The sequence below is a fragment of the Podarcis tiliguerta genome (genome assembly GCF_965153285.1).
Source record: "Podarcis tiliguerta genome assembly, chromosome: 14".
Taxonomy (NCBI): Eukaryota; Metazoa; Chordata; class Lepidosauria; order Squamata; family Lacertidae; genus Podarcis; species Podarcis tiliguerta.
Window position 1 is genome coordinate 42,587,869 of NC_139547.1, and position 26,718 is coordinate 42,614,586.

The 26,718-nt window shown below is 43.3% G+C and overlaps 1 protein-coding gene and 1 long non-coding RNA gene across 6 annotated transcripts in view; one reads left to right on the top strand and one right to left on the bottom strand.

The window, feature by feature from the left end:
• TRRAP (transformation/transcription domain associated protein) overlaps positions 1-26,718 on the bottom strand; it is a 166,222-nt gene that overhangs the window by 35,662 nt on the left and 103,842 nt on the right. For all 5 annotated transcript variants that reach the window (XM_083413270.1, XM_083413269.1, XM_083413267.1 and 2 more), the window contains 9 exons: positions 25,599-25,790; positions 22,611-22,806; positions 20,739-21,004; positions 19,628-19,728; positions 16,016-16,217; positions 12,930-13,094; positions 8,920-9,010; positions 6,866-7,065; positions 3,610-3,871 (listed from right to left, as the gene is read on the bottom strand). In XM_083413270.1, coding sequence (XP_083269396.1) covers positions 3,610-3,871; positions 6,866-7,065; positions 8,920-9,010; positions 12,930-13,094; positions 16,016-16,217; positions 19,628-19,728; positions 20,739-21,004; positions 22,611-22,806; positions 25,599-25,790 — 1,675 coding nt within the window. The remainder of the gene's footprint in view (positions 1-3,609; positions 3,872-6,865; positions 7,066-8,919; positions 9,011-12,929; positions 13,095-16,015; positions 16,218-19,627; positions 19,729-20,738; positions 21,005-22,610; positions 22,807-25,598; positions 25,791-26,718) is intronic.
• On the top strand, positions 18,617-25,672 carry LOC310664592. The gene is made up of 3 exons (XR_014504984.1): positions 18,617-18,665; positions 23,349-23,469; positions 25,564-25,672. It is a non-coding gene; the product is annotated as an uncharacterized lncRNA (long non-coding RNA).

The following is a 26,718-nucleotide window of genomic DNA, read 5'->3' on the forward strand; positions in this document are numbered from 1 at the left end:
ATAAGAATGCAAGCTACTATTTCAAACTGTAAATTGCTCCAAGTGCTTTGGCATATGGCTTCGACTCAGGCTACCTGAAAGGATTGTGTCCCCCTATATGAACCTGCCCAGGTGCTAAGACCCTCAAGTGAGCACCTTATCTTGCTCCCATCAACATCAGAAGCACGGCTGCTGGTGACGCAAGACGGAGCCTTTTCTGTGGCTGCTCCCGTATGGTGGAACTCCCTCCCAAGAGAGGTGAGACTGGCTCCCTCTCTGCTCCCCTTCTGCCAGCTAGCTAAGACCTTCCTATTCAGAGAGGCTTTTGAAAACTAAGGAGCAGACAGACGATGCTGATCACAGGGCTGCTGTCAGGGCAAGCTATTTTAATTGCTGGTTTTAAGTGTGTTTTGATGTGTTTCAAGTATTGTTTTTAACTAGTTTGTTTTTATTGCTTCAGGTTGCATTTAAATGTAAGCTGCCTTGAATCCCAACTTGGGAGACAGGAGGGATATAAATATATTCAGTAAAGAAAATAAACAATGGTCAATGCAAATGTTTAGTACCAGGGCTGATCCTCACACTTCCACAACTTAAATGCCACCTAGAGATTTCAAAAACACACACTTTGATTTACACATTTAGGTTTGCTTTGTGTGTGTGTGTGAGAGAGAGAGTGTGTGTGTGTGAGAGAGAGAGAGAGAGAGAGAGAGAGAGAGAGAACAAATTGTACTTAGTTCATGAAATATATAGATCCCATAACTCTACTAGAAGAGGAAATGAACATTTTAAAAAAAGTTATAGGGGTACTGTAATCATTCCAGCCACATAAAAGGAAGGCTAACTTTCAGAGCTTCGGACCTTGGGAATGAGAGTCTAAAGATCCTAGCCTATTCTTGAGCACCCCCTGCACAGCATCTCCCAGGACCACAAATTCTCCAGTAGAGCAAACACATTTGAAATGAGGTGGAAAGGTGGCTCTAGGCTAGGGCCAATGACTTGGCAAGCACACACATCCTTCAAGGTTGGCCTCTTTGCTGTCAGTAAAAGAGGGTGGTGGAAATTGAAAAACAAAACAAAACATTCTGCCTGCTGCCCTTTTCACTGGCAGGGAGATCAAAGTAGTCAGTTCAGAGACTCAGCTGCATTTATTCTGCAGTCCTAAGCATGCTTACTCAAGACATAAATCACATCAAGCTCAATGGGGCTTAATTCCAACTCCCATTTCCTTAGCATTTCATGAGTGTGCAGAGCAAGGAATGCCCAGATTCAGCTTGCAGAATTTCCCTTTCATAAAATGCACCTTGTGCCAGAGGAAGGCTAGAATCTATAATGGCAAAGAACAGATGCGCCTTACAAATAATAGTTTTCACGTAGTGCTGATTTATAAATAATAGAAAGCAAAGCTGGTTAACAGAAAACGAATAACAGTAGCAAAATACTTCCCAAATTGCCCCCTTAAAGGCCAATTATAGCAACTGATTTAAATTATCAAACTCAAATGGCAAAAAAATTAATAATTTCATGAGTACCAGACACCCCAAAGTTTAAATCACATCACTTACCCAGATGCTTCTAATTTAGGAAAAATAAACATATAACTCTTCCAACAAGCACACTGTGCATTTTAGGTGTAAACCTGGACTACTTTGAGATTTGTTTTCTTATCTAAATGGTTTGATATAATTGTTTTCCTACTCAGTTAATGAATTAGGTATTTTACTGAATTAAATACCACAAAAGGATTCTTAACATAATTCTGTGACATTTATAGCAGATAAAGGAAATTACCCAACTCTCTTTCACTCACTAGGCTGCTCCCTAATTCTTTCTAAATGCTCATATACTATTCCAAAGGGCAACAGAGAAAATAGGCTGAGTTCAGACATAAGAGAAAACCTTGGTTTACCAGAACAGTAATGGAAAGTGGCCAACTTTGGGCTAAACACTTCCTTTCTCCCTCATTTTTCATATTCACATGGATTGCAAAAGCTCCTACTTCCACTGTCCCTGTGATGTCTGAATTCTGGAAGCTGTTGTTGCTTAAACAATGCTTAGTGAGAACAAGCCAAATGCAATTGTTCTCACTAATGATTGTTTAAACAAACCATAGTGCCCCAAGTTTGGATGCCACAGGGAACTGTGGCTAGTTTGAAAACAGAAGATTTCAATCTCCTTGTAGATATAAAAGGGAATGAGATGAGAGAGGGTCCCACCATGGGGTTGGTTCTATGGTAAGTGCTTTAATTAAAATAGCAGACAATATTAATACAAGATATTGAGACAGCAACACCGGAAAGGCAGTGATTCCTTCACTGTGGTTCCTTGCCTAGGGGCAAAGAACCAATTATCTGCAAGAGCCTATCCGATCCTGGTTTGGATGAGCTGGGAAAGCATCTCCACCTGTGCCCTCTGTCCCCTTCTTGCTCTAAATCAGCAATCATTTCGCTTTTGCTTCCTCTCCCCATCAAGCCACTTGTCCTCCAGGACTTGAGAGTCCCATGGACTGCAAGAAGATTAAACCTCTCCATTCTGAAGGAAATCAGCCCTGAGTGCTCACTGGAAGGACAGATCCTGAAGCTGAGGCTCCAATACTTTGGCCACCTCATGAGAAGAGAAGACTCCCTGGAAAAGACCCTGATGTTGGGAAAGATGGAGGGCACAAGGAGAAGAGGACGACAGAGGACAAGATGGTTAGACAGTGTTCTCGAAGCTACAAACATGAATCTGACCAAACTGCGGGAGGCAGTAGAAGACAGGAGTGCCTGGCGTGCTCTGGTCCATGGGGTCACGAAGAGTCGGACACGACTAAACGACTAAACAACAACAACAACTTGCTCCAGCCTCGGCTGGGTCTCAGCGAGGGAGGCTACTTGCATTCCTGAAGTTCAGTGTGGCTCATTCTCATAGCACAGTTTCCCATTACATCTGAAGTTTGCTTTGATTTAGAAGGGAGGAAAAGAAAAACCTTTTCTTGAAGGAGTAGCAAGCATCATTATTTCTGATGCAAATTTTGGATAGAAAAGGAATCGTAGCCATTGTAGAGCTGAAGGGATCTCAAGGGTCATCTAGTCCAAGCTGCAGCAATCACAGCTACTAAAGAATCCCTTACTGATGGACATCCATCGGTCCAGTATATCTGAAGGAGCGTCTCCACCCCCATCATTCTACCCAGACACTGAGGTCCAGCACCGAGGGTCTTCTGGCAGTTCCCTCCCTTGGCGAGAAGCCAAGTTACAGGGAACTAGGCAGAGGGCCTTCTCAGTAGTGGCACCTGCCCTGTGGAGCACCCTCAGGCCACCAGATGTCAAAGAGAACAACTACCAGACTTTTAGAAGACATCTGAAGGCAGCCCTGTTTAGGGAAGCTTTTAATGTTTGATGCATTACTGTATTTTAATATTTTGTTTGAAGCCGCCCAGAGTGGCTGGGGAAGCCCAGCCAGATGGATGGGGTATAAATAAATAAATAAATAAATAATCATTATCATTATTATCATTATCATCCAACCTCTGCTTAAAAAACCTCCAAAGTACTATTCCCAGATGAGTCAGAGCAGAAAGCATTCAGTGTCTGGGTCACACAATCTGTAGGGTGAAAGTTAACCACAAACTGTATAAAAACCACACACCTGTTGTGAACTGCCCTTTCAGTTTCTGGAAGACAGGGTCTTGAGCCGTCGCCTGGGCTCTCCTCGCTAGCGACTCTGAAGCAGCGCTGGAAAACATGGTGGAGACATTGGAGACGTTCTCCAGACCGACACCAAAGGTGCTGACCAACTTCTTGACAAAATTCAGTGTGTGGGGGGTGATTTTGGCATCTGAAACCGCTCCACTCTTCTCAAAGGCGACAGAGTAGCACTTGGCCAGGCCTTGCTGAAGCTGTCGAAGGACCTAACGCCATCAAACACAAAAACAGCACTTTTTTCAACGGGAATAATGAAGTACACATTTGGCGCCGTACAGCAACATTCTGAGATGGAGTTACAGAAAGCAGTGCTAAGAATTTTGCTCTTCCTCTCCCCAGCCGGTTTTGCTTTTCTGTCATGTATTCTAGACTGCAATCCTGAGATCAGGGACTGACTTGGGGTTATTTTGTTGGTTTATCTGTAAAAAATGCTTCAGGAGCCCTTTTGCCCGAAAAGTGGGATAAAAACCCTTTAAAATAAATCAATACACATGTGACATATTACCAGCGTGTTGCAATTCCTAGCTTTTTGGACGCAAACCTGTCTGCATATAGCCAACTTTCCTGCACTGCTTTTTGCTTGTCAGGAAGTCCAAACAACAATTTTAGACACACATTTATTTATGAAATGTTCTATATTTTACCCTTTGGTTGCACGAATCCTTCACGGAAACTGCTGTCGCTTTTCAGCATCTGGTAAATAACTTTGAAAGGTCTGCTTTACTTGCAAAGTGCTATATACATACAGTGGTGCCCCGCAAGACGAATGCCTCGCAAGACGGAAAACCCGCAAGACGAAAGGGTTTTCCGTTTTCAGAGGCGCTTCGCAAGACGAATTTCCCTATGGGCTTGCTTCGCAAGACGAAAATTGATGAAAATTTTTGAGGTTTTTTTCCACTCCAAAACCCCTTTTTCTGAAGCGCTAAACTGCTAAAACGATTTTAGCAGCTAAACCGCTAATCCCTTAAGCCTTTAACAGGCGTTAATAGCCCTTAAACTGCCAATAGCGCTAATAGCGCTAATCCGCTAATGGGCTTGCTTCGCAAGACGAAAAAACCGCAAGACGAAAAGACTCGCGGAACGGATTCTTTTTGTCTTGCAAGGCACCACTGTACTTAAATAAAAAATGGGAAGTAAAGGAGGAAGAAGTCAATGGGAGGCAGGGATGGCTTGTCCATTAAGGCAAACGGGGCACCGCCCCACCAACCTCAGCCTTTATTCTTCCAAGAGTCCCTAGAGAAACCCAGCCAGGTGGACAAGGTATAAATAAAATTTTTTTATTATAATTGTTAAGTCCACATGTCTGCCTTCCTACTCAAAACTGTCAGTTTGCAAGCCCCCTCCACAGAGGCTGGCCCCTCTCACTGTTCTCGGAGCTTGCTTACCGGTAACCTCCTCTGGCTGATATCCAGACAGACCAGGGAGATTTTGATAGGCGACATTTTCCCAAGAGTGGGTAAAATGCACAACCCCTCCCTCCTGCTTCCGCAGGGGAAAGAAAATAAGTCAGAAATCTATTTACATGATGTTTATTTCTGACATTACAGCACGAGAGAAAAACACGTCCTTTCAGTTCAGTTCTTCTAGCAAGTCAGATAAACTTCCTGAACATGCGCACACAGAAGGTTTCAAGTTACACTCTTCACAAAGACTTATCCAGCCTGTGAATGTCCTGGGAAGCTCTTCTTTCCCACACATAGGCGCATCATGGGATGTCAACAATCTGTGTGTCTGCAGCGGTGATGTTTCCATATACTGACAAAACCCAGTCTAGGTGGTAGCACGACCTGTCAGGTTGCTCCTGCTGCTGCTGAGTCCCAGTGTTGCCACTTGCATAACTCAAGAGGGTGGAGATGGAGACAAAACTAAAATTAACTGGCTCTGCTTCCCGTTTGGTCTTATACTTACTATTGGGCTCCCTGCCTTCTGCCCAACAAGCTACTTTGGCTGTATCTGAGCCTAGGCTTGACAAAGGCCTAGAGCACCAAGTCAGTCCCAAGAAATGCAAGCCCCCCCTGAATCAGTGTGCAAGGTGCAAAAGCTTGAAATGATCTCAATACCAGGAGCAGGTGGAAGCAGGATGGTGATATACAGGCCTCCCCCCACCTACGTGCATTTTGCTCGCAGGTGACCACGTATCACCCAATCTGATATGGAACCCAGGAAATAATTACATAAATCCATTACAAACTGCAGAAAGAGCAAAAATTGCCCGAAAAGAGCAGGAAAATGGCTAGCAATCCCAGGAGCCTTTGCAACTGCAATCCCAGCAGCTTTTGCACATCACCCTCCATCGATGAGGAAGACTAAGATTAGATTAGATTAAGTTAGATTAGCCTCAACCAGAGCCAGGGCCTTCTCAACACTGGCTCCGGCCTGGTGGAATGCTCTGTCTCAGGAGACCAGGGCCCTGCGGGATCTCCTCTCTTTCCGCAGGCCCTGTAAGACAGAGTTGTTCCACCTGGCCTTTGGCTCAGAATCAGTTTGATTCCCTCCCCCTTTTTCTTTTTCCTTTCTCCTCCTATGATGAGATTGCTCCCTAATTGTTTTAATATTGTACCTTAATCTTTTAAATTGTATTTTAATCAACTTGTTTTTATTATTGGTTGTTAGCCGCCCTGAGCCCGGTCTTGGCTGGGGAGGGCGGGGTATAAATTTATTATTATTATTATTATTATTATTATTATTATTATTATTAGCCACCATTGCCACCTGTCTGGTCAGTGCTACTTGTTTTTTAAACAGTTTTTCAAGGGGTTCCTGGGAACACAACCCCGGCGTAAGTGGAGAGACCCCTGTACAGTGGTGCCTCGCAAGACGAAAAGAATCCGTTCCGTGAGTCTCTTCGTCTAGCGGTTTTTTCGTCTTGCGAAGCAACCCTATTAGCGGATTAGCGCTATTAGCAGTTTAGCTGCTATTAGCGGCTATTAAAGGCTTAAGGGATTAGCGGATTAGCTGCTAAAAGGCTATTAGCAGCTTAGTGCCTTAGAAAAAGGGGGTGGGGAGCGAAAAAAACCCCCCAGGAATCGCAAGACATTTTCGTCTTGCGAAGCAAGCCCATAGAGAAATTCGTCCTGCGAAGCACCTCCAAAACGGAAAACCCTTTCGTCCAACGGGTTTTCCATCTTGCAAGGCATTCGTCTTGCGGGGCACCACTGTACATGTTTTTAAAATTCCAGTTCTAAATGGAAGAAACATACCTCTTCGTGCCAGTTTTCTCTGAACCAGACCATCTGATCCACTATCCCTTCCAGAGAGGAGAGGAGGGTGGGGTGCAATTCTCTTTGCATGTGCATAATTCGGCTGCAACGCCACATGGGAGCTGTGGCTCTGATTGGCCCAGGGTCCGAAGCCGAATGGGACTGGTTTCCGACTGAACTTGGCTGCTGCTGTCCGGAATCTTACAGGGGATGGAAAGATTCCCAGAAAACACCATTAGCACTACAAAGCACCCCAGAACCTTAAAAATAAGTTGCAATTTCTCTGTAAATTAGAAAAGAAATTGCAATCCCGCTACGTCGACAGGCACATTATTAACACAAAACGTTTACAAGAATTTCTGCTGCAAACAAATACTTCCTGTTTCCACTTCAATAAAGCTGACAAAAAGAAAATATTTCATAGAAGACCCACACTGGAAAACAGAAATAGCTTTATGGTCCTCAACTTTCTTCCCCTCCAACTGCTTGGTTTTGGTGTGCCAGGAACTGCTAAAACATATTTCTAGAATAGACGTTCAGAGTAGCCTTTCCATTCATAAAATCCCACGACGTGTCTGGGCTCCAAAGTCACCATTAGCCACAAGGAAACAAGTCATTTCCGAGAAAGACTGTCCAGAGAGAATACTGCAATATCATAATCTGTTTTAAACAGCAACCAAATGCTGCCTAGCAAAAGGGGAGAAAGCCTAAATTTTAAAAACAAGCTATGCATTTCTGATCATTTTTATCAGACTCTAACACTTAGAAGCAATTTGTTTTAACCCTGTTATGCATTTAGGATATTTTCATGCTCCTATATTATTATTGCTGTTATTATTACTATACAGCCCTTCATATGAGGACCACATGGCAGTTTACAATATAAAGGGGTGAGTTAGGGAAATGACCTAAAGGGTCAGTTATGAAATGTTTTTAAGTCTAATTCATGCCACTGCACAATCCACATGTTCTCCTACAGTAGGGGTGTGCATTTGTCAATCATTCTATAGCAGTGGTTCCCAATTAGCCAAGTATTGCGGACCCCTGTTTTTCAAAAGCCAAGCCGTGTATCCCTTACTTTTGAAAATTTTGATATCTGTATGGTAGTTTTGTTATGACCCCTTGGGTATGTGGACCACCATTTGGGAGCCACTATTCAATAGTACTGTAGCCTCCTGGTGCACTGCACCTTAAATACCAGGGGTCTAGATGACCCCAAAATACTTACACTCTAATTTAACACAGCCACTGCTCTCATGTTGGTGCAGTTTTTTATATATAAAAAAACCACAGGCATCTGGAGCGCCTTTCATTATTATACCTCCAGGACATTTTGAATGGAAGGAAAATGAATCTGGGATCTGTGAGATCTGATATGAATTAACAATGGGGTAGGAGGGATTACAGACCTCAGATGCTATCCTTGCATAGTAATAACAATCCACAATACAATTACACTTCAAAATATTGAATTCAAGTGATCATCAGTAAAGGTAAAGGACCCCGGATGGTTAAGTCCAGTCAAAGGCGACTATGGGGTTGCGGCGCTCATCTCGCTTTCAGGCCGAGGGAGCTGAAATTTGTCCACAGACAGCTTTCCAGGTCATGTGGCCAGCATGACTAAACTGCTTCTGGCGCAACGGAACACCGTGACGGAAGCTAGAGCGCACAGAAATGTCATTTACCTTCCCGCCACATTTATCTACTTGTACTGGCGTGGTTTCGAACTGCTAGGTTGGCAGGAGCTGGGACAGAGCAACGGGAGCTCACACCGTTGCAGGGATTTGAACCGCCGTCTTCCAATTGGCAAGCTCAAGAGGCTCAGCGGTTTAGACCACAGCGCCACCCGTGTTCCTCGATCATCAGTACATATGTATGTATATATTTGTTTAACACCCCCCCCCCCAAATACCCCCTATGACTTAACGGGGGTCCATTTTTGTAAGCATAAGGAGGCTGAACAAAGAAGCTGCCTTTCAGCCAACTCTAGAAGCGAAGTTGAGGCAAATTGCCCAACTTGAGAAAGGGCGAAGGACATCATGCCTGCTGCTTACCACTTTTGTAGCGCTCCCGCTGTTCTATCTTCAGTGTCAAGTAGAGGGTCCGAATAGGAAAGTAGACTGCCTGGGGATAGACTCGCCCAACCTATTTTGCCATTAAAAAAAAAAAAAAAATACATGTGAATTCTCAACGGCCTCATGAAAAATACTGTGATCCAAACAGATCTGCCAACCGATTGATGCCTAAGCATAACTACTCAAAAATATTTTTTTTAAATAATGATATATACAGCAGGTGAAAGTGCAAATAAAGGGCCCGTCTGGGCAATATTTCAATGAAAGTCCTGAACATGGTGGGGAGCAATAGCATATCTTTTTATACAACTTTTATTTGATTTTGCAAATTCATTCATACTCATATTCAAAAATAATAAAGACTACACAAGATTCTTCTGAATCTCAAGGCTTCCCTCCTCCCCTCCGTGGGTTCTTGGGGTAACCTTTCAAACTGCTTATCGTAAGTCCATCTAATTTATAATTCTCCATTGTGTCCAAGGTCTATATATCATTGCACGAGTTATTTAAAACCAGCAATAGCATATCTTACCCCCTTGCCCACCTGGTGTGCTGGTCCACTCTGCACAATTAGACATTTTGTGCTGCTTCTTTTTTTCCTCTCTCTCTCTCTCTCACTCAGGGTTTTTGTTCTTAATTATATACTGAAGTTCTTCATCTATGCAAATCATCCTCTTGAGGGGAGATCTTTATTCCAGGCTGCTATTATTCCAGGGAACTATTTGAAAGGGTTTCTATATGTGGACACTTGTTTTTAAATGTTTGCATTTTCATATATGGAACCATCTTAATTGCTTTATACAGTGGTACCTCGGGTTACAAACACCTTGGGTTATAAATGCTTCCGGTTACAGACTCCGCTAACCCAGAAGTAGTACCTTGGATTAAGAACTTTACCTCAGGATGAGAACAGAAATTGTGCTCCGACGGCGCGGCAGCAGCAGAAGGCCCCATTAGCTAAAGTGGTACCTCAGATTAAGAACAGTTTCAGGTTAAGAACGGACCTCCGGAACAAATTAAGTTCATAACCAGAGGTACCACTCTATACGCAAGTGCTTTTGATCTTTTTTTGGTTTATAGACCTTAACTGTTTTATAAGTTGTCTATCTTATTGCTATAACGCACCCTGGGACCTTTAAGGTGAAAGGGACACGTAAGAAAACTAACTAACTAAACGTAGGGATCGGATCCTGATAGAGGCATCGCCCAATCTGATATAAAAGCCGCTCCGAAAGGGTTATAAAGGGAAGCTGACAAGGATTCTATCATATTACTTTGTAAGCCAGACATCTGCATAATGAGATAGCATACAGAGCACTAAAAAGATCTTACTGATGCAGATAAAAAGAGAGAGGCACAGAAAGACAGCATTTAGTCTTTAAATAAGACCACAATTCCCAATGAACCCAGCACGATGTGTTAGCTGGGCCCATTAGAGCGTAACCCTATCTCACAAAATTGCTGCTCTACTGGGTGAAAAATAGCCACTTAATGTAAAGGGATACCACTTTCACCAAGCAGAGGTTTCATGACTCCTCCGGGGAGAGGAGGGGGGGAAACGGCGAACACACATTAATGTGCCATTTTTGCCTTTAAATCTATACGTCTTGGTATCTATTAAATGATAGGAACAATATATCTGACCAGATTCTATGAGGCAAGGCAGACGATAAGCTATGGCAGGAGGTTCCTCTTGCCATCCTTTTTATCAAAAAATATACCGCACCGGCTTCCAAAGGAACTGAAATGTCACTTTAAAACGTTTGCAATGAATTAACTCCCACCTGTAATGGCCCATTTGAGATCAGCATAAAATGTACAGTAATGACAGCTGGAACAGTCTGATCATGGCGAGGATTTCGTTTCTGTATTTCACATATTTAAAGACTCCTGATAAATAAAAGCCTAGCTTGTGCTATACCAACACCATTGCACCAGAGACTACGGTCTGCAAAAGCAAATCACTCTTTGACTCCATTTGCACAGCATGGAAAGACATACTATAGCTTGCCAGGATTGGACAAATGAGCAGGACTGCACACGTCTGAAGAGCTCCCAAACACTTTGCTCCTCCTTTTTTGCAGTGAGTATGTGGGTGTCTGTTACTCCTACACCATGGGTAGGCAAACTAAGGCCCGGGGGCCGGATCTGGGCCAATCACCTTCTCAATCTGGCCCGCGGATGGTCCGGGAATCAGCGTGTTTTTACATGAGTGGAATGTGTGCTTTTGTTTAAAATGCATCTCTGGATTATTTGTGGGGCATGGGAATTCGTTCACCCCCCAGCTACGCAAACACACGCTATCCCCTTTTTTGGATAGTCTAACATCACGACAAAATGAAAATATCAGATTCCATCTGACTGACATTAACCCGGAAGTAACTGCAATATAATTTGGAAGCTGAGTGGATGAGTTTTTAATCAAAGGTATCTCTCAGAGTGGTGAGTGGCACTATTTAGCAGGAAGAAACGCCAATGAAAATCTCCGTTATTACGTATTTTTACATGGCTGTTTATTTGCATATATTTTTATATATGGATGTTTTATGGTAACCTATATCTCAATGCCTAATAAAGGTTTGGCGAAGTAAGGATAACATAAAAAATAATCAAAGCAACCAAAAATGCATATATGAAGGCTTTTATGGTCATTCTTCCCTGTGTACATAATGCAGGAAGGCTGCTCAATTGTAAAGCAGCCCTTTTGTTTTATAACTTGTGCCATTCTAAATTTATTGGAGAGTTTCTTAAATTTCCAGAGCTTAGTTATACCAATTCATCAAAGAGGCTCCTTCCATGAATTTCCAATACCTAGTTACAATAAGTCTTGGTGCAATTAACGGTGATTTAAAGCATGCATCTGCATTTTGCCCGCAAAAAAAGAAAAAAGAAAAGGGATTTAACAAAGCCAATTCTGGGCAAACCGTTTTCAGTCTTTTGCCAAAGATGGGACATCATAAATAAAAAGGAAAAACTTTATCCTGTAATCAGCTCATGATCTTCAATTTTAGATTTTTTTATGGGAGGGTTTTTTTAATGTGCATACTGTATGTATATATTTATGATTGCTTTAAACCACGTCAGTATTTGTTTCAAGGACACTGCTATATACAAATATTTTACCGTATTTTTTGCTCCATAAGAAGCACTTGACCATAAGACGCATCTAGTTTTTAGAGGAAGAAAAGGGGGAAGCCCCGGTTTTTTGCGGATCAGCTCAAAGTTGTGCAGCTTCTCTTGCAAAGGGAAAAAGCCCCGTTTTTTTGAGAATCAGCTCAAAGTTGTTGAGCTTACTTTGCAAAGGGGAAAAATTCTGTTTTTATGGGGTTCAACTCACAGTTCTGCAGCTTCTTTAGGAAAGGAAAAGGAGCCGTTTCTACAGTTTCCAGACAGATAATCTAATCAGCCAGTCACATGTCGCTGGGGAAACAAACAGCCTCCATCTGCAGAACATTCAACAATGGAGGCCTGGGCATGGGGGTGGGGCCAGAAAGGGAGCCAGCGATTGACCACACATTCGCTCCATAAGACGCACAGACATTTCCCCTTACTTTTTAGGAGGAAAAAAGTGTGCCTTATGGAGCGGAAAAAAACGGTAAGCAAGTAAAATAAATAAATAATCTTACATGTAATCTTCCGTTTTATCTGAGATTTCAGCACTATTTTGTGTGGTTCATCATCTGCAAGTGACTTCATGTGCAATTAAAAATATCCGTATTTAAAGACTGCAGTTGAAGTAGTGATTCCTTTCACAGATATGCATCCCTACTGGAATCATGGTATTCTATGCCATGTTATCCTTACTAAACCCATTAAACACCACATATGAAAATACACAACACACAGTGTAACAGTTTCGGGGGGGGGGGGACCTTTAAAAACACAATTATATTGCCTTCAGTTTTACCTTTAAAAAATGGATAGATAAAAAGCTTATACTTCTAAAGTATGAGAAACAATGAATCAGGCGTTATTGCAAACTCTCCTACCTGACTAATAAGGTTTAACAGAAGTTTCCCTTCTGACCCAACCAGACAAGTTAACAGCTGTGGAATCCAAGCCAGCCATTGGATAGGGGGGACTCCAATGCAGTACTTGTCAACAGCATCTGCTAGCGTGTTCTTGTCATCGTCGAAGCTCAGTAGCCAAAGGACCTAAACAAAAAGAGCGAAAATGAAGTCCTTTCATAGGAGAATGGGTAGATGACATTTCAATATCCCCCACATGGAAAGAGAGTTTGGGCAAAGGCTAAGTTCTGGTTTTTGCATGCTGCCACCCCCCTCACCTTTGTCATGTCCATTAATTTCTATGGGTCTACTCTGAATAGGACTAACGCTAGATGCAGTAATAGTTGGAAGGCACCCCAAGGTTCGTCTAGTCCCAACTCCCTGCAATGCAGGCATCTCAGCTGTCCAATGCCTCTAAGTTGCCATAACTTAAAACTTTATTTCAGCAGCCAGGTAAACAGGCTCCAAGGTCCTAAATGAAGGGAAAGACCTTTCCATTCAACAGGAAACCACTCTAGTGAGCAACCGGTATCAGACAAAGTGTGATCTGACTATCTTCACTGGAATGACTTGAATACTATTGTGAGATAAGCCCTTTGTATCTTGCTCCAGTCCAGAAAGATGTAAAACAGGTCCAAAAAAAGGGTTAAAGAGGTCATGATTATTATGCCAAATGCTGTCAGGGAAATCCACCTTCGGCTATAAAAATAATAAACAAACAAACAATGGGATAGCTTCCAAACTATACTGGAGACAATAAATGTCAGATCTGTAAGATACTTTTGTAAGCTGGAGAATTGTTATTAGGTGACTAACAAATGCAAAAAAGAAGCAAAATATGAAGTCAAATCCCCAAAATAGTAATATTTGGAAAGAAGTAAGCTGGCAGAATTAAATGTAATGTGCAACAGCTGCAAGATTAAAATCAGCTCTGTTCTGCTTCACAGCTAAAAGTGTGTAGTGTTCTGTGTTTACCCCAAAATGCCCATTAATACACAAATGCAAATCTAGTTTGGTAAAAACAGTACATTTTCTTTATTTTTAGATAACTAGCAGGTCACGTTTATGCACACTTTACATTTAAAACGAAAGCAGTATTGAAAGACTGCAAGAGCCATTTAGGAACTCACATTTGAATTAGTTTGGCAACTTGCCCAAACAAATCTCTCTCTCTCTCTCTCTCTCTCTCTCTTAAATACAGGGCACAATAGTAGTCATTTGTCAAAGATTAGGGGAGAAATCCATTTTAGAACCTTTTGGCTTAAACCGAAGTTCAACTGAAGCTCAGGTGCTAGAAGCTATAATCCATTATCTAACTTCCATTTCAGCAGATAGAACTGGGTATGTTCTGGGGTGCGCTTTAGATTTTTTGAAACCGGGGCCACAATGACGATTGTGATATACAGCTAGTTTGGATATGTCAAGAAATTCAACTGCTATATTTTAATATATGGCAGGGAGAAAGCAAGGCTCTTTGTCTAACTAACCCAACTTCCACTTGGCCCCTTTCCCAGTCCCGCAGTCAACACCGTGCCTTCTATACACCGTCGGACCCCCATTATCCACAACTGAGTCCAACATCTGGAGACCACCCCACTGCCCACCCCTGCTCTAGAGGGAACTGAGAAAGAAAGACACCCTTTTATTGGCCTGCTTTAGCAGCTGCTTACTCCAGCTTTTCCTAATTGATATAGCCTCTCTTTCCCCCAATAACCCAGCTTTCCTCAAACTGGAGCACACCACATGTTTGAACTTCATATACACACAAACTGCTGTTGATGTTGGCATCCGACTGTCTCTGGAGACAATGGAGAACGTCCCTGGAGGTGAAGTCCAACCGCTGCATTAAGCAGCACTGAAGTGACCTCAAATAAAAATAAAAGCACTGGGAACCAGGGAACCACGCAAACTGAATCTGAATCTGTTCCAGGTTTGCAGTCATTTGGATGTGTACATCCAGGGTTCTTAAAGTAGGAATATAGTAATGGAGGAGGGGGAATGTGGCCTCAGGAGCATCTGGGTAGTTTATTATGTATCAGAGGATAATATCTGAGTCAACTGAATTTCCCCCGCTTTCCTTGAAAGCAGATAGTCGATGGCTACGGATAGTTTCACCTCTCCATCCCCCAACCTAAGCCAGCTCTGGCTAATTCCCAACTGGTTGTGGAGACCATTTCTTTGCCATGATAGATGGCCTTGGGAAAGGATCAGGAAAGCTGACAACACCTGTTGTGCACCCGTCTTCAAGGAAGACTATCCTCTAAAAAAGAAGGCAAGACAACACCCAGTCTTTCGTTTCCCTAAACTCTGGTGAGCTGTGCTAGAATGCAAAAGGCCACTGTCCACACAGCTAGTGTGCATGTTGACTTCCTCCGACAACGTGTCTGCCATTTAGTGCTTACGTTCACCAACATCTGCTGAAGCCCTCAGTCTGTGTTTAAAACATATGAATTGTGCGCCGTATCAGCATCCTTGTCACAACAGCCCATTCCCAACGGTATAATCTGTATGTCAGGCAGAAACGCCGGAGCTCCTCTTATAAGCCACATACACAAACACCTCTGCATTCGCAGTATTTATTTTATTTTTAAAATTTCTATACCGCTTTATCTTTTTAAGAAAAATCTCAAAGTAGTTTACAGCATATTAAATCACTAAAACAATCTGAAGTAAGTCAAATATAGAGCATACAGTGGTACCTCGGGTTAAGTACTTAATTTGTTCCGGAGGTCCGTTCTTAACCTGAAACTGTTCTTAACCTGAAGCACCACTTTAGCTAATGGGGCCTCCTGCTGCTGCTGCGCCGCCGGAGCACGATTTCTGTTCTCATCCTGAAGCAAAGTTCTTAACCCGAGGTACTATTTTTGCGTTTGCAGTCTGTAACCTGAAGCGTATGTAACCCGAGGTACCACTGTATAGTCAAAGCAACACAACAGAAAACTAAAATATTATTTTAAAGATTTCAAAATGAGACATTACAAAGGAGGTCAACTGCAGAATAGATATTTAACGTAGTAGGGCTGGTGAGTCTGGGCCTCGCCCCGTAGGCCAGATGGAAAGGGCCTCACCTTTGCCAAATACTTCCTGGACTTGCTCTCATTCTGATGGCGACAGGCATGCAGGTAGCAAGTGATGGCCGAGACCCCGAGATGCAGCTGACGCTCCTTCACAAATATATTTTCCAAGTAGTCTCCCCACATCGCCCAGGCCTTCACTAGAACGTCGTGCATCTGCACAGCTGCAGAGAAGGCTTTGTTTGCTTCCTCGGACCTGGGGGAAACATGATGGGGCAGGATATTTGATGAACTTTAACAAGCGCAAGGAACAACAAAGAGAGAATGGAATGCAACAGCAGAATCCGTAAATAAAACAATCAAGCCGGTTCTTAGAAACGTCTGGAGTTTTCCATAGTAAAAATAAAAATATCCCTGTGTTGCTTTGTAACAGGTTTCATCAACCTGCTCCCCACCGGATGTTTTGGATGACAGCTGCCATCAGCTCCAGCCAGTGAATAGCAGCTATAGTCCAAACAACTGGAGGGCACCGGGTTGGCAAAGGCTGCTTTATAATAACATGGGGAAAGTAGCTGTACTTTATATCCTAGAGGCGAGAGGAAGCCAGTGCCAATTCCCCACCCAAATTATGTGTCTGCTGGATGAATTCATTCCTCCTATTCCTCAGCCTAAAGCCCAACATTGCAACTCCCCCCTCCGCTGAGAAACTGCACAAATCCACAGCTCCCTTCTGGGGAAGACACAAGAAACCTATTTCAGACATTATGACAATGCAAAGAAACAGGAAGCACAAGGTGTCAGCACTTCCTGTTCCTTTGCATCAGCACAAGTGTCAGAAGCTGCTCTCAGTTTTACTTAAGTTTGGACCACATAACCTGGAGTAACAGCCTGCGGCAATAAAAAAATTGATGGGACCAGGAGAAAAACATGGCAAATGGAAAATAACCTTATCTGTCAAATAGCTTATTAAACAGCTAATTAGCCTGGGTATTACTCAGCCACTTTATTTTTTGCTAACAGCTTTTCGTGTCCTAGGCTGTGCGGCGCGGCAACTTATTACTGAAGGAAAAGGCTGATAAATGGCTTGCCTTATTACGGCTTTCTACTGCTAACAGCAGGATTTGTCTTTAGACTTCCTTTCTCCCTCGCTTCTCAGGTTATCTATCACTGACACCCCTGATGACTCTCTTTTATTCCTTTTGCCTTGCAGGCCAAGTGGGAAGAAGAGGGACTGGGCAAGTGACCTTTGGGTCCCAATTCAGTCGATAGCTGGGAAAGGGTAATAAAGAACGATTTTTGGCACGTAGCTTGAAAACATGAAATTGGGAGTGCAAGTTCCGACACTGTACAGGAACCACGTTTTTGACAAGAGGATAGGTAACGTTGGCACTTGAAAGTCCTTGATGGCGGATAAGCAGTGTAAATTATTCAGCCCGGCCGTCTTGATGGAGAAAGCTTCTAAAGGCGCACTTGCGGCTGTTCAAAAGGAGCACATTGTGCTTCCTTGCTAAATTAATTACCTTTCCCCTATTTAAAATTCTCTCTAGATTTCCTCCGGAGAGAGGACAGTGATTCCTTCTGCCGTAAGCGATTGTGAAGCTAGGCGGTATACATTTCAAAAGCACATTGATTTTCCGCCTCTGAAGTGGCTACAGCAGAGTGCCAACGAACAGCTTCTCCTGCATTCTCAGCATGCGAAGTGGCGCAGTGCATCAAGTTCAATCTGGAGGGAATCTGAAAATCTGTTTGCGCGGAACGGCTGACAGTCAAACTACTGCTGAACAGATGTAGAGGTACCCTAAACCTACCCTCTCCTTCTCCCCCGTTTGGAATAGTTTTGAAAAGCAAGAGTTGTACAACTGGTGTGGCCCATCTTGGGTCAGACTGTGGGCCTCTTGTGGGCCCCGATCCATCAGCTGAAGACTGGTAGTCTATCTCTCTCTACTATTGTTGTTGTTGTTTAGTCGTGTCCGACTCTTCGTGACCCCATGGACCAGAGCACGCCAGGCACTCCTGTCTTCCACTGCCTCCTGCAGTTTAGTCAAACTCATGCTGGTAGCTTTGAGAACACTGTCCAACCATCTCATCCTCTGCCGTCCCCTTCTCCTGGTGCCCTCCATCTTTCCCAACATCAGGGTCTTTTCCAGGGAGTCTTCTCTTCTCATGAGGTGGCCAAAGTATTGGAGCCTCAGCTTCAGGATCTGTCCTTTCAGTGAGCACTTTGGGCTGATTTCCTTAAGAATGGATCGGTTTGATCTTCCTGCAGTCCATGGGACTCTCAAGAGTCTCCTCCAGCACCATAATTCAAAAGCATCAATTCTTCGTCGACCGGCCTTCTTTATGGTCCAGCTCTCACTTCCATGCATCACTACTGCGAAAACCATGGCTTTAACTATATGGACCTTTGTTGGCAAGGTGATGTCTCTCTACTATATGGACCACTAAATCGTTGTCACAAGCTTTGCCAATGTTGTATAGGCTTTCAGTTTTATATTGGAATTTCAGAGACGCTTTCACTTTCCCCTCCCCTCCTTCCCTCTCTTTGCCCTCCCCCCTTCATGTTGAAATGAAAATAATGGACACTAGCTGGGTCCTGCTCCTCTGGTTGCCGTGGTGACGCCAAGTGCCATTGGTTAATGGCATTGGGGAAACAATTGCCAATAGAGAGGAGTGTGAAAAGCCTCCTGAAGGGTCATGTCTCTGAGTGAGTTTTTATCCCTTTTCTTTGCCTTTGCTATCTGGGGTGGGTCATTTCGGGCTAAACCTTAAGAGAAATGTGGGGTTTGGGGAGTATGGGAGTAAGACGCACTGAATTCAATGAGACTTGCTTCAAACTGAACATATATCTAGGACTGTGTTGTTTGGAATAGGTTTAAAGAGGTTGATTGGTCCTGGGGTTTCCTGTGCAAAAGGATGGTCCTAAGGCCCTCTCTCAAAAGTAACCACCTCACTTTACCTTCCAGTGGCGATCTCTTCCATCTCTATCAGATTACAGGCCTGGTGGGGGCTGCCAAAGAGAGAGGGCAGAGAACCCCCATTTACCATTTATCATCTCATCCCACATGAGCCTGCTTCCATAGACACCGCTACAGGTGCCACATAATACACGTTCCACATTTGTAAGAACTCAATCATTTAATGTGTACACTATGGAAATCCCTGCCTACTGAGATCAAGCAGGAGCCTTCACTGTACTCTTTTCAGCTCCTTGCTAAAAACACCTGCCACCTAGATGCTTAGAAAGTTGAGGTGATTTTATTGCTTAGGTGTTTTAACTTTTGATATGTTTTAAAGTAGGTTTGTGGAATTTTTCTTGACTTTACTGTTATCTTTTTGTACACCGCTTTGAGGGGTTTTTTTAAATGATCAAGCGGTGTATACATTTTATGAACTAAAACAAATAATAAGAAAAATGATCCCTCACTATCCGGGCTTACTCTTAAAAAATAATTATGTCACCACTGGAAAACTCAGCACACAGGTGGGCAGCTGCAGTCAATCTTTCTTCCATGCAGTGTGGGGTACAGATAATGAGCGTAATTACTCCCACCCACACTGAAGCTGTGACTTTTTCAACTGTGGCTTTTTACTTAGCCTCTGAATCACTGTGTTCTGGCATATACATTCCCAGATGTGTGCTCAACACCTAACCCAAGTCATACGTACTTGTTAATCTGAGCCAAAAACATCCCCTTCAGCGCGTAGAACTCTGCAGTCATCTCCTTGGTAAAATACTTCAGATTTGTTGATTCAATAACCTCAAGGCCCTGTTCAATAGATTTTTTACACAGCAAGAACTGTAAAATATATATCACGGGCAAATTGAAACATATGAAGAAGAAGAAAACGAAGTCTCGAAACTTTTAAAAGGATATTTCATGAGCTTCCAAATGGTGAAGTGTCACGCCGTCCATACCTAAATGTAACCATTTTTCTTGTTCTGAATCAGGAACCCAGAACTGGCAATAATATCCATACTAGCGCTGTTGCAATTTGTGCACTGATATTTTACCCTTTTGCACTGTCAAGGGGCAAGGGGGTCGAGCAGGAAGGAAATGTGGGCATTGGGTGGGGGAAAGGAGAAAAATCATGAAATGACTTAAGAGTAAGGTAAAGGTAAAGGTACCCCTGCCCGTACGGGCCAGTCGTGTCCGACTCTGGGGTTGCGCGCCCATCTTGCTTAAGAGGCCGGGGGCCAGCGCTGTCCGAAGACACTTCCGGGTCACGTGGCCAGCGTGACAAGCTGCATCTGGCGAGCCAGCGCAGCACACGGAAACGCCATTTACCTTCCCGCTAGTAAGCGGTCCCTATTTATCTACTTGCATTTTGACGTGCTTTCGAACTGCTAGGTTGGCAGGCGCTGGGACCGAACGACGGGAGCGCACCCCGCCGCGGGGATTCGAACCACCAACCTGACAATCGGCAAGTCCTAGGCGCTGAGGTTTTACCCACAGTGCCACCCGCGTCCCACTTAAGAGTAGGAGGGCCCTAAATGGCCAGGTGCATCTTTTCAGAAGAAGGGAGGAGTTCCTGCCTGGCAAGCTTCAGTTGACTACCCCTGCTCCAGCATCTCTATCTCTCTCTCCTCCCCGCCCCTCTCACTCACACACACACTCCTGCAAGTGGCAACCTAATCTTTCAAGGGAAGCCCATCCAAAACAGAACACACACTAAACTCCTTGATCCCATTTAACAGGGCCTACATAACCAGAGTCCTATCACCATCAACCTTCCACTGCGTTATGACGCCCCATAGTAACATGTGCCGTTGCTATACCTGCATGCACTCGTTTTTGCCCATGACTCCAGCCAGCTGGAGGTAGCATTTGACTTGCTGTCGGATCTTCTGGAAGCAATCCACAATTGGCACCGTTGGGATAGTGTGAATGCGACTCAAGATGTCCAGAGCCACGTTGACCAGCCCTTGCTTCCGAGCGATCTTCCCATACTGGATAATGGCAGAGGCTGAAGCGTGGACACCCAGCATGGCATTATTGGAGCTAGGATCGTGCTGAGTGCTGTTCTCATATGCACTGACAATGGCTGAGAAAACCCGAGAGAGCAAAACTTTTAAAATTATGTTAAATGAATTGACACATGTTCATTTTTGATTCATTACGTTTGTATCCTTAAGGTGGGATCTTGCGGACGGTTCGGCAAGATCAGTGGATCGCCTCAGTCCACAAAGCCATCTCTTCAATGCCTTATGGCTCATTGAGAAATCAAGCAAACTATGGCTTGGAACAGGCATGTCCAAAGTCCAGCCTAATCCAGCCTGGTCAGTTTAATCCAGCCCCTGTCTTGTGTCATTTGGTTGGCCCTCATGCATGCCCACTTTATCAAATCTGGCCCTCTTTGAGAAAAGTTTGGACATCCCTGGAAGGACATGAATGAACCCAGGTTCCTCCAAGGCTCACATGCTCCCCCTTCCCCACAGCTGGAAATATCTGACATGGGCCTGTTTAAACGAAAGCAGAAGCTTTGAAACACCTCCTCTCAGCCACATCATAGGAGGGGGTGGGACTTGTCAGCCTGGGAAGAGATTTGGCTTGTTCGTATCTCACTACACCTATAACACAAAATGAGTTCCACAAGCAGTTGCTTTCTCCCGGCACCAGTGATCCAATCCTTCATGTCTTGGAAGCAACTCGTATCACAGCAAGAGCAGCTAATGTATTCCTTCCGCCAGAGTCGGACATCTAAATGCTACTCAGAAAGTTAAGCTGGTCCCAAAACAGCAGCTATGTTACTGATCCTGGGGAATTTCTGAACACAATCCCAGGTGCTGGTTTTAAGCATGTAAAACCTCATGCTGCTTGGGAACTGGGCATCTGAAGGACCTGTCTTCCCATGCAAACTTGTCAGATTATCTTAATTATTCTAGACCCTTCTTTGGGTGCTCCTAGCCACCAGCAATTAAATACCAGGAACACCAGGAAAATGACTTTTTCAGATGTCCTGCATCAGTGGAAATGTGCCTGGCACCAAATCCATCAGCTCTCAGTCACCAGGTGACTATCGTTTTATGTACCCAGGCTTTCCTTATCTTGCTGGCCTGTGCTATGCTAGTTCCACTTGCTTTGTCTTGTTGTTTTTATTGAGTTTTGTTGTTGTCTGTATTGTACTATGTGACTTGATCTATTGGTAAGCTGCTCAGAAAATATTTTGATTAAAAAGCTGGATAAAAATACATATGAACTCACTCACCCACCTACCCAGTCTTGGCTCTGAATGCTTCAATGCCCAGATTGATGCACATTGTCAAATATACATGATTGTGCCTCATCAACAGAGTGGAAAAACATTTCATACACCTAAGCCCCAGCCTTATAAAGAGCCTGGAGTTTAAATCAACCAGCATCAACTGTTTTGGTGCCTGGAGATTTTTCTCCCCAGACCTGCTTATGAAAATGGAAATTTAAACTCGCCCTCAATTTTTTGCATTTTATTTCTGTCCCAGGAACAGGTCTCAGATGCAACAGTTTTAGGAAATAGTTTTCTAAAAGGCTGGAATAATAAAATCACCTTGCCAACCAAGAATTAGATCACAATTCCTTATTTGCGAAAAATTCATACCTTTTATGCGAGGGGTGGAAAGGGGAGAGTATCTTCCCCGAAATAGGATATAATGGGACTGGGGTGTTTTTACCTTGGTAATGATGTTGCCTCCACATGAAAATGCTGCTCCAGTGGGACAAGTCGTCCGACACAATTGGCAACCTGTTCCTCCAAGTTTTCACAACAGTCTTCATGTCATGCAGGCTGTTATTCCTCCCAAGATTGGCCGGCTGTAACCCTGCATTTATTTGAGCTGCTTCCTGAAGTTCAATTATTTGCTGTGCTGCCTAGGAGGATGAAGGTTGTAAAAGTTATAGCACATGTGTCATTGGTTCCTCATCAGGAAGGGGGGGGAAGGGAGGGGAACTGTCTTAACCACATGCAGCACCAACAGCTGAGTGATTTGTTTTGCCCACTGAAGACCATTCGCACATTACAATGAAGAATGTTGAAATCAACGTCACAATATAGTTGGTTGATTTCTTTTAATGCTGTTGATCAGATTATCAAGGTTCATTATCCACCCTCTTCTAAGGAAACAAACAGGGCCATGAATAACCATTAATGCAAAACAACACACATTCCCTGGGACAGAAAAACTGCTTTAAGATCATGGCAGGGGTCTTGCTAACCCAACACCAACACCAAACAGCTGTTGTCTCCAACGGCATATAACATGCTGTTTTTGAAGTGCCACTCACTGGCCATATGGCATTATACAGACGGTGACATGTCTCTGAATTGCTTTGGAGAAGAGTAAAATGGCGGGTCTATGAAAGTTTTGTTCATAGCTAAGAAGAAGCTGATAAAATTATTTTATTTTCTCCAGGAAATAGTACTGCAAAGGCCAGGAAGCTAAACTGACCATCACAGGGACTCAGAACCGGGTTCTTGGCTTCTAGACTGATCACTGTTCCTTTCTACTCTGGGACAACTCAGCTTACAAATGGGTGAGAGCTTACAGATGCACTAGATGCAACAGCATGTGTAAAATAGGACAGCCTAGGATACAGGCAGCGGACGTGGTGCCCTCCAGCTGCCTTAGATCAATGTTTCTGTGGTGCTAGTAAGCATCTGATACATATTTTTCAGTCTGCCACTGTAAACTTTAATTTGTTTTAGGGGTTATTTGAGGTGTGTGTGTGTGAAATCATGCAAATCCAAGAGGACCCTTTTTAATTCTACTGGATATGACTTATGCAGACGCCTTGGAAAAGAGGATGGAAAGGAGTGCATAAACTTTTTCTGTGTGACTGGGGGGGGGGGGGGTAAGAGAACCAACCTGTTATGATGGTGCCCATAGCACACTCTCAAGTTTTCAAATGTACCTATGGATCCAAAAGGGTTGGCGACACCTGGTCACCCCACTCTGGCTTACTTCAAACAGCCCTTCCTTCAAACATATTCTGCAAATCCAATATGTACTCACCTTATGCAGGACAAATGCAATGCAGCAGCACTTTTGATAGCCACCAAAAAGTGGCACAGAGTTAGATAAGCTCTGGGCAGGCCTATAAACTTTACTGGAATTCAAATCCTTTGTAGAGATGTAACCATTTACAAAGCAGCTTCTTGAGAGATGAACACTTGTCTTAGCTATTAATCAACTAAGATAACTGCCTCCCACCCCCCAAAAAAATCTGTCTACACGTACACACAAATCTCTGGGAACAGAATAAATTAAGGAGAGAAACACCACCAGCACCTGCAAACACAGAGGCATACACACACAATCACCAGAATTTCAGCGCTCACAATAGCTTAACCTTCATCCTACTCCCATTCATCATGCAAATTTAATTTTCTAGCAGGTATTTAATCACTCACTATCTGATGCAGGGAAAAGTAATTACTGCTGAGTAGCTTCATTGCCATGCTGGCAACTTTGTCATTCACTGCCTATTTTAGCAATTTGACAATGAGAATGTATACGAAGGTTTTCGACACGCCACGCAATGCACATGGAAGTGTTGAGAATGTATTTATCACTATTAATTCTTACAGCCGTGCGCGTGTGGCAAACTGAAATGGTAGCTCCTACTTACTGAAAGAGGTCGATGCAGCACTTTGCCTATTATTCATCTTAACTCTTTCAGACATGCTCTCATCTTAATATGTGGAAAGGCTGAAGTTTGTTATCAAGTCATTAAAACAAAAAGGCAGAAAATGCCACAAAAGGGATGCAAGGATGCATAGACAACCTCCAGTATTATCCCAGTCTCCATCTCTATTTGAACTATTTATATAGATAGATATTGTATTGCATTCGTGAGGTTATTTTAAATGGTTTTATGTATGGAACTGTTTCAAAACTTTGCTTATTTTATGATTGCAATTGTTTAATAATTGTATATTTTATTGCTGCAACCCACCCTGGGGCCTTACAGTAAAGGACAGGTAACAGAACTAATAAACAAATAGAATAACATGTCCTGCAATATTTTTTGTTCGCTGAGTGCCATGGGGGTAAAAACAGGCATGGCATATCAAGATGAGTGTGCATGCGTGTGTATACACCTTGCTCTTTGCACGGTTCCTTACAGGAAACCTAGGAACAAACTTCCGTAGAGAGCCTGCCTGTTGATTTTAAAGACCAGCTTTCTCAGAAGCACCTCTTGCGGCAACGACAAAAAAGTTCTCTGTGCTTAGGAGAGTCCTAGATTTACTTATTAGTTTTATATACCGTATTTTTTGCTCTATAAGATGCACCAGACCATAAGACGCACCTAGTTTTTGGAGGAGGAAAACAAGAAAAAAATATTCTGAATCTCAGAAGCCAGAACAACAAGAGGGATCGCTGCGCAGTGAAAGCAGCAATCCCTCTTACTGTTCTGGCTTCTGGGATAGCTGCGCAGCCTTCATTCACTCCATAAGACGCACACACATTTCCCCTTAATTTTTAGGAGGGAAAAAGTGAGTCTTATAGAGCAAAAAATACGGTACTTCATCATAAGTTCTCAGGGCAGTTTGCAGAATAAAATACAGGATAAAAACAAGCCTATGATTAAAAACAAATCAGCAAAACAATACCCCCCACCCAAAAGGAGGGTCTGACAACTCATAGCAATCTCTGGCTCACCTGAAGAAGGGGCGTGTGAACGTGTGAAACCACCTGAGGAAGTCTTCGCCATTCCCGGATAGCCAGGCCACTGGCCATTTCAACCAGACGCTCTATGTAGTTGAGCTGTTGTTCCTCGGGATGGCAGATTGCCAGGTATCCACGATACATGTTGACTTTCCATGCCATCTCTTTGGGGCAACTCAACTCCACCTTGGGGCAAAACAAGACATTACAATGCTTTTTGTAGGCGAAAACACTGCAAAGGGAAAAAAAAGAGCGGCTGGGTTTTCAGACACAACGCAAAACCGTGCTTTCTGCTAACCGTGGTTAAAAACTCACACCACGGGTTGCAAAATTGCTCGCCCACTTTCGTTGTCCATCTGCCCAGGATTCAAGTTCCTAAGTTCACACCTGTCTCCATGATGCTGCCCTTGTGATGCAGGGGTCCAAACTGTTGCTTGACAATGGTTTGCAAGATTCGTAACAGTTAACCACATTTAGAAAACTGTGACTGCAAACTAGTTATCAACTTATGGTTTCATGTCCTGACTCGGTGAACTCCAAACAAACCAAGGTCTGTTGGCAGACACACATGCATTAAAACAAAATGTGTCTTAGCTTAAAAAATTGGTGGACATTAAAATAAGGGAGGGAAACCTGTGGCCCTCCATACTACATTGCTCCCATCATGCCCAATGATTTACCATGTTGGTGGGAGCAGGTGGGAGTTTCTTATTTTATATTCTTTACTGAAAGATAAAAAGTACATAATTACAAGTGCACAGAGTAAGATAAGATGCAAAGAAGAAGAAATAGCACCCATACAGAAAACAAAACCAAACAAAAAAACTTGTAGACATTACAAAAAGTTGTTACTGCGGTTAACCAGACCGTAACCTAATACGGCATTTATAAAAATGAATTCCAAGTATTGTTAAATTTGTCAATGACCAGCATAATGGAGTCCAGTATGTTCTAAATATTATTTTTGCTTGTATGAGTCTCAATTTGAGGTCCAGAGACACACCTGTTATAGAACTTAACACAGTTTTCCATTGTCAAGATCTCCAGTTCTTTGCACTGAGTTTATATAGGTGGCTCAAAATTGTCGCATTAAGCAACACCAGCGCCATTTACC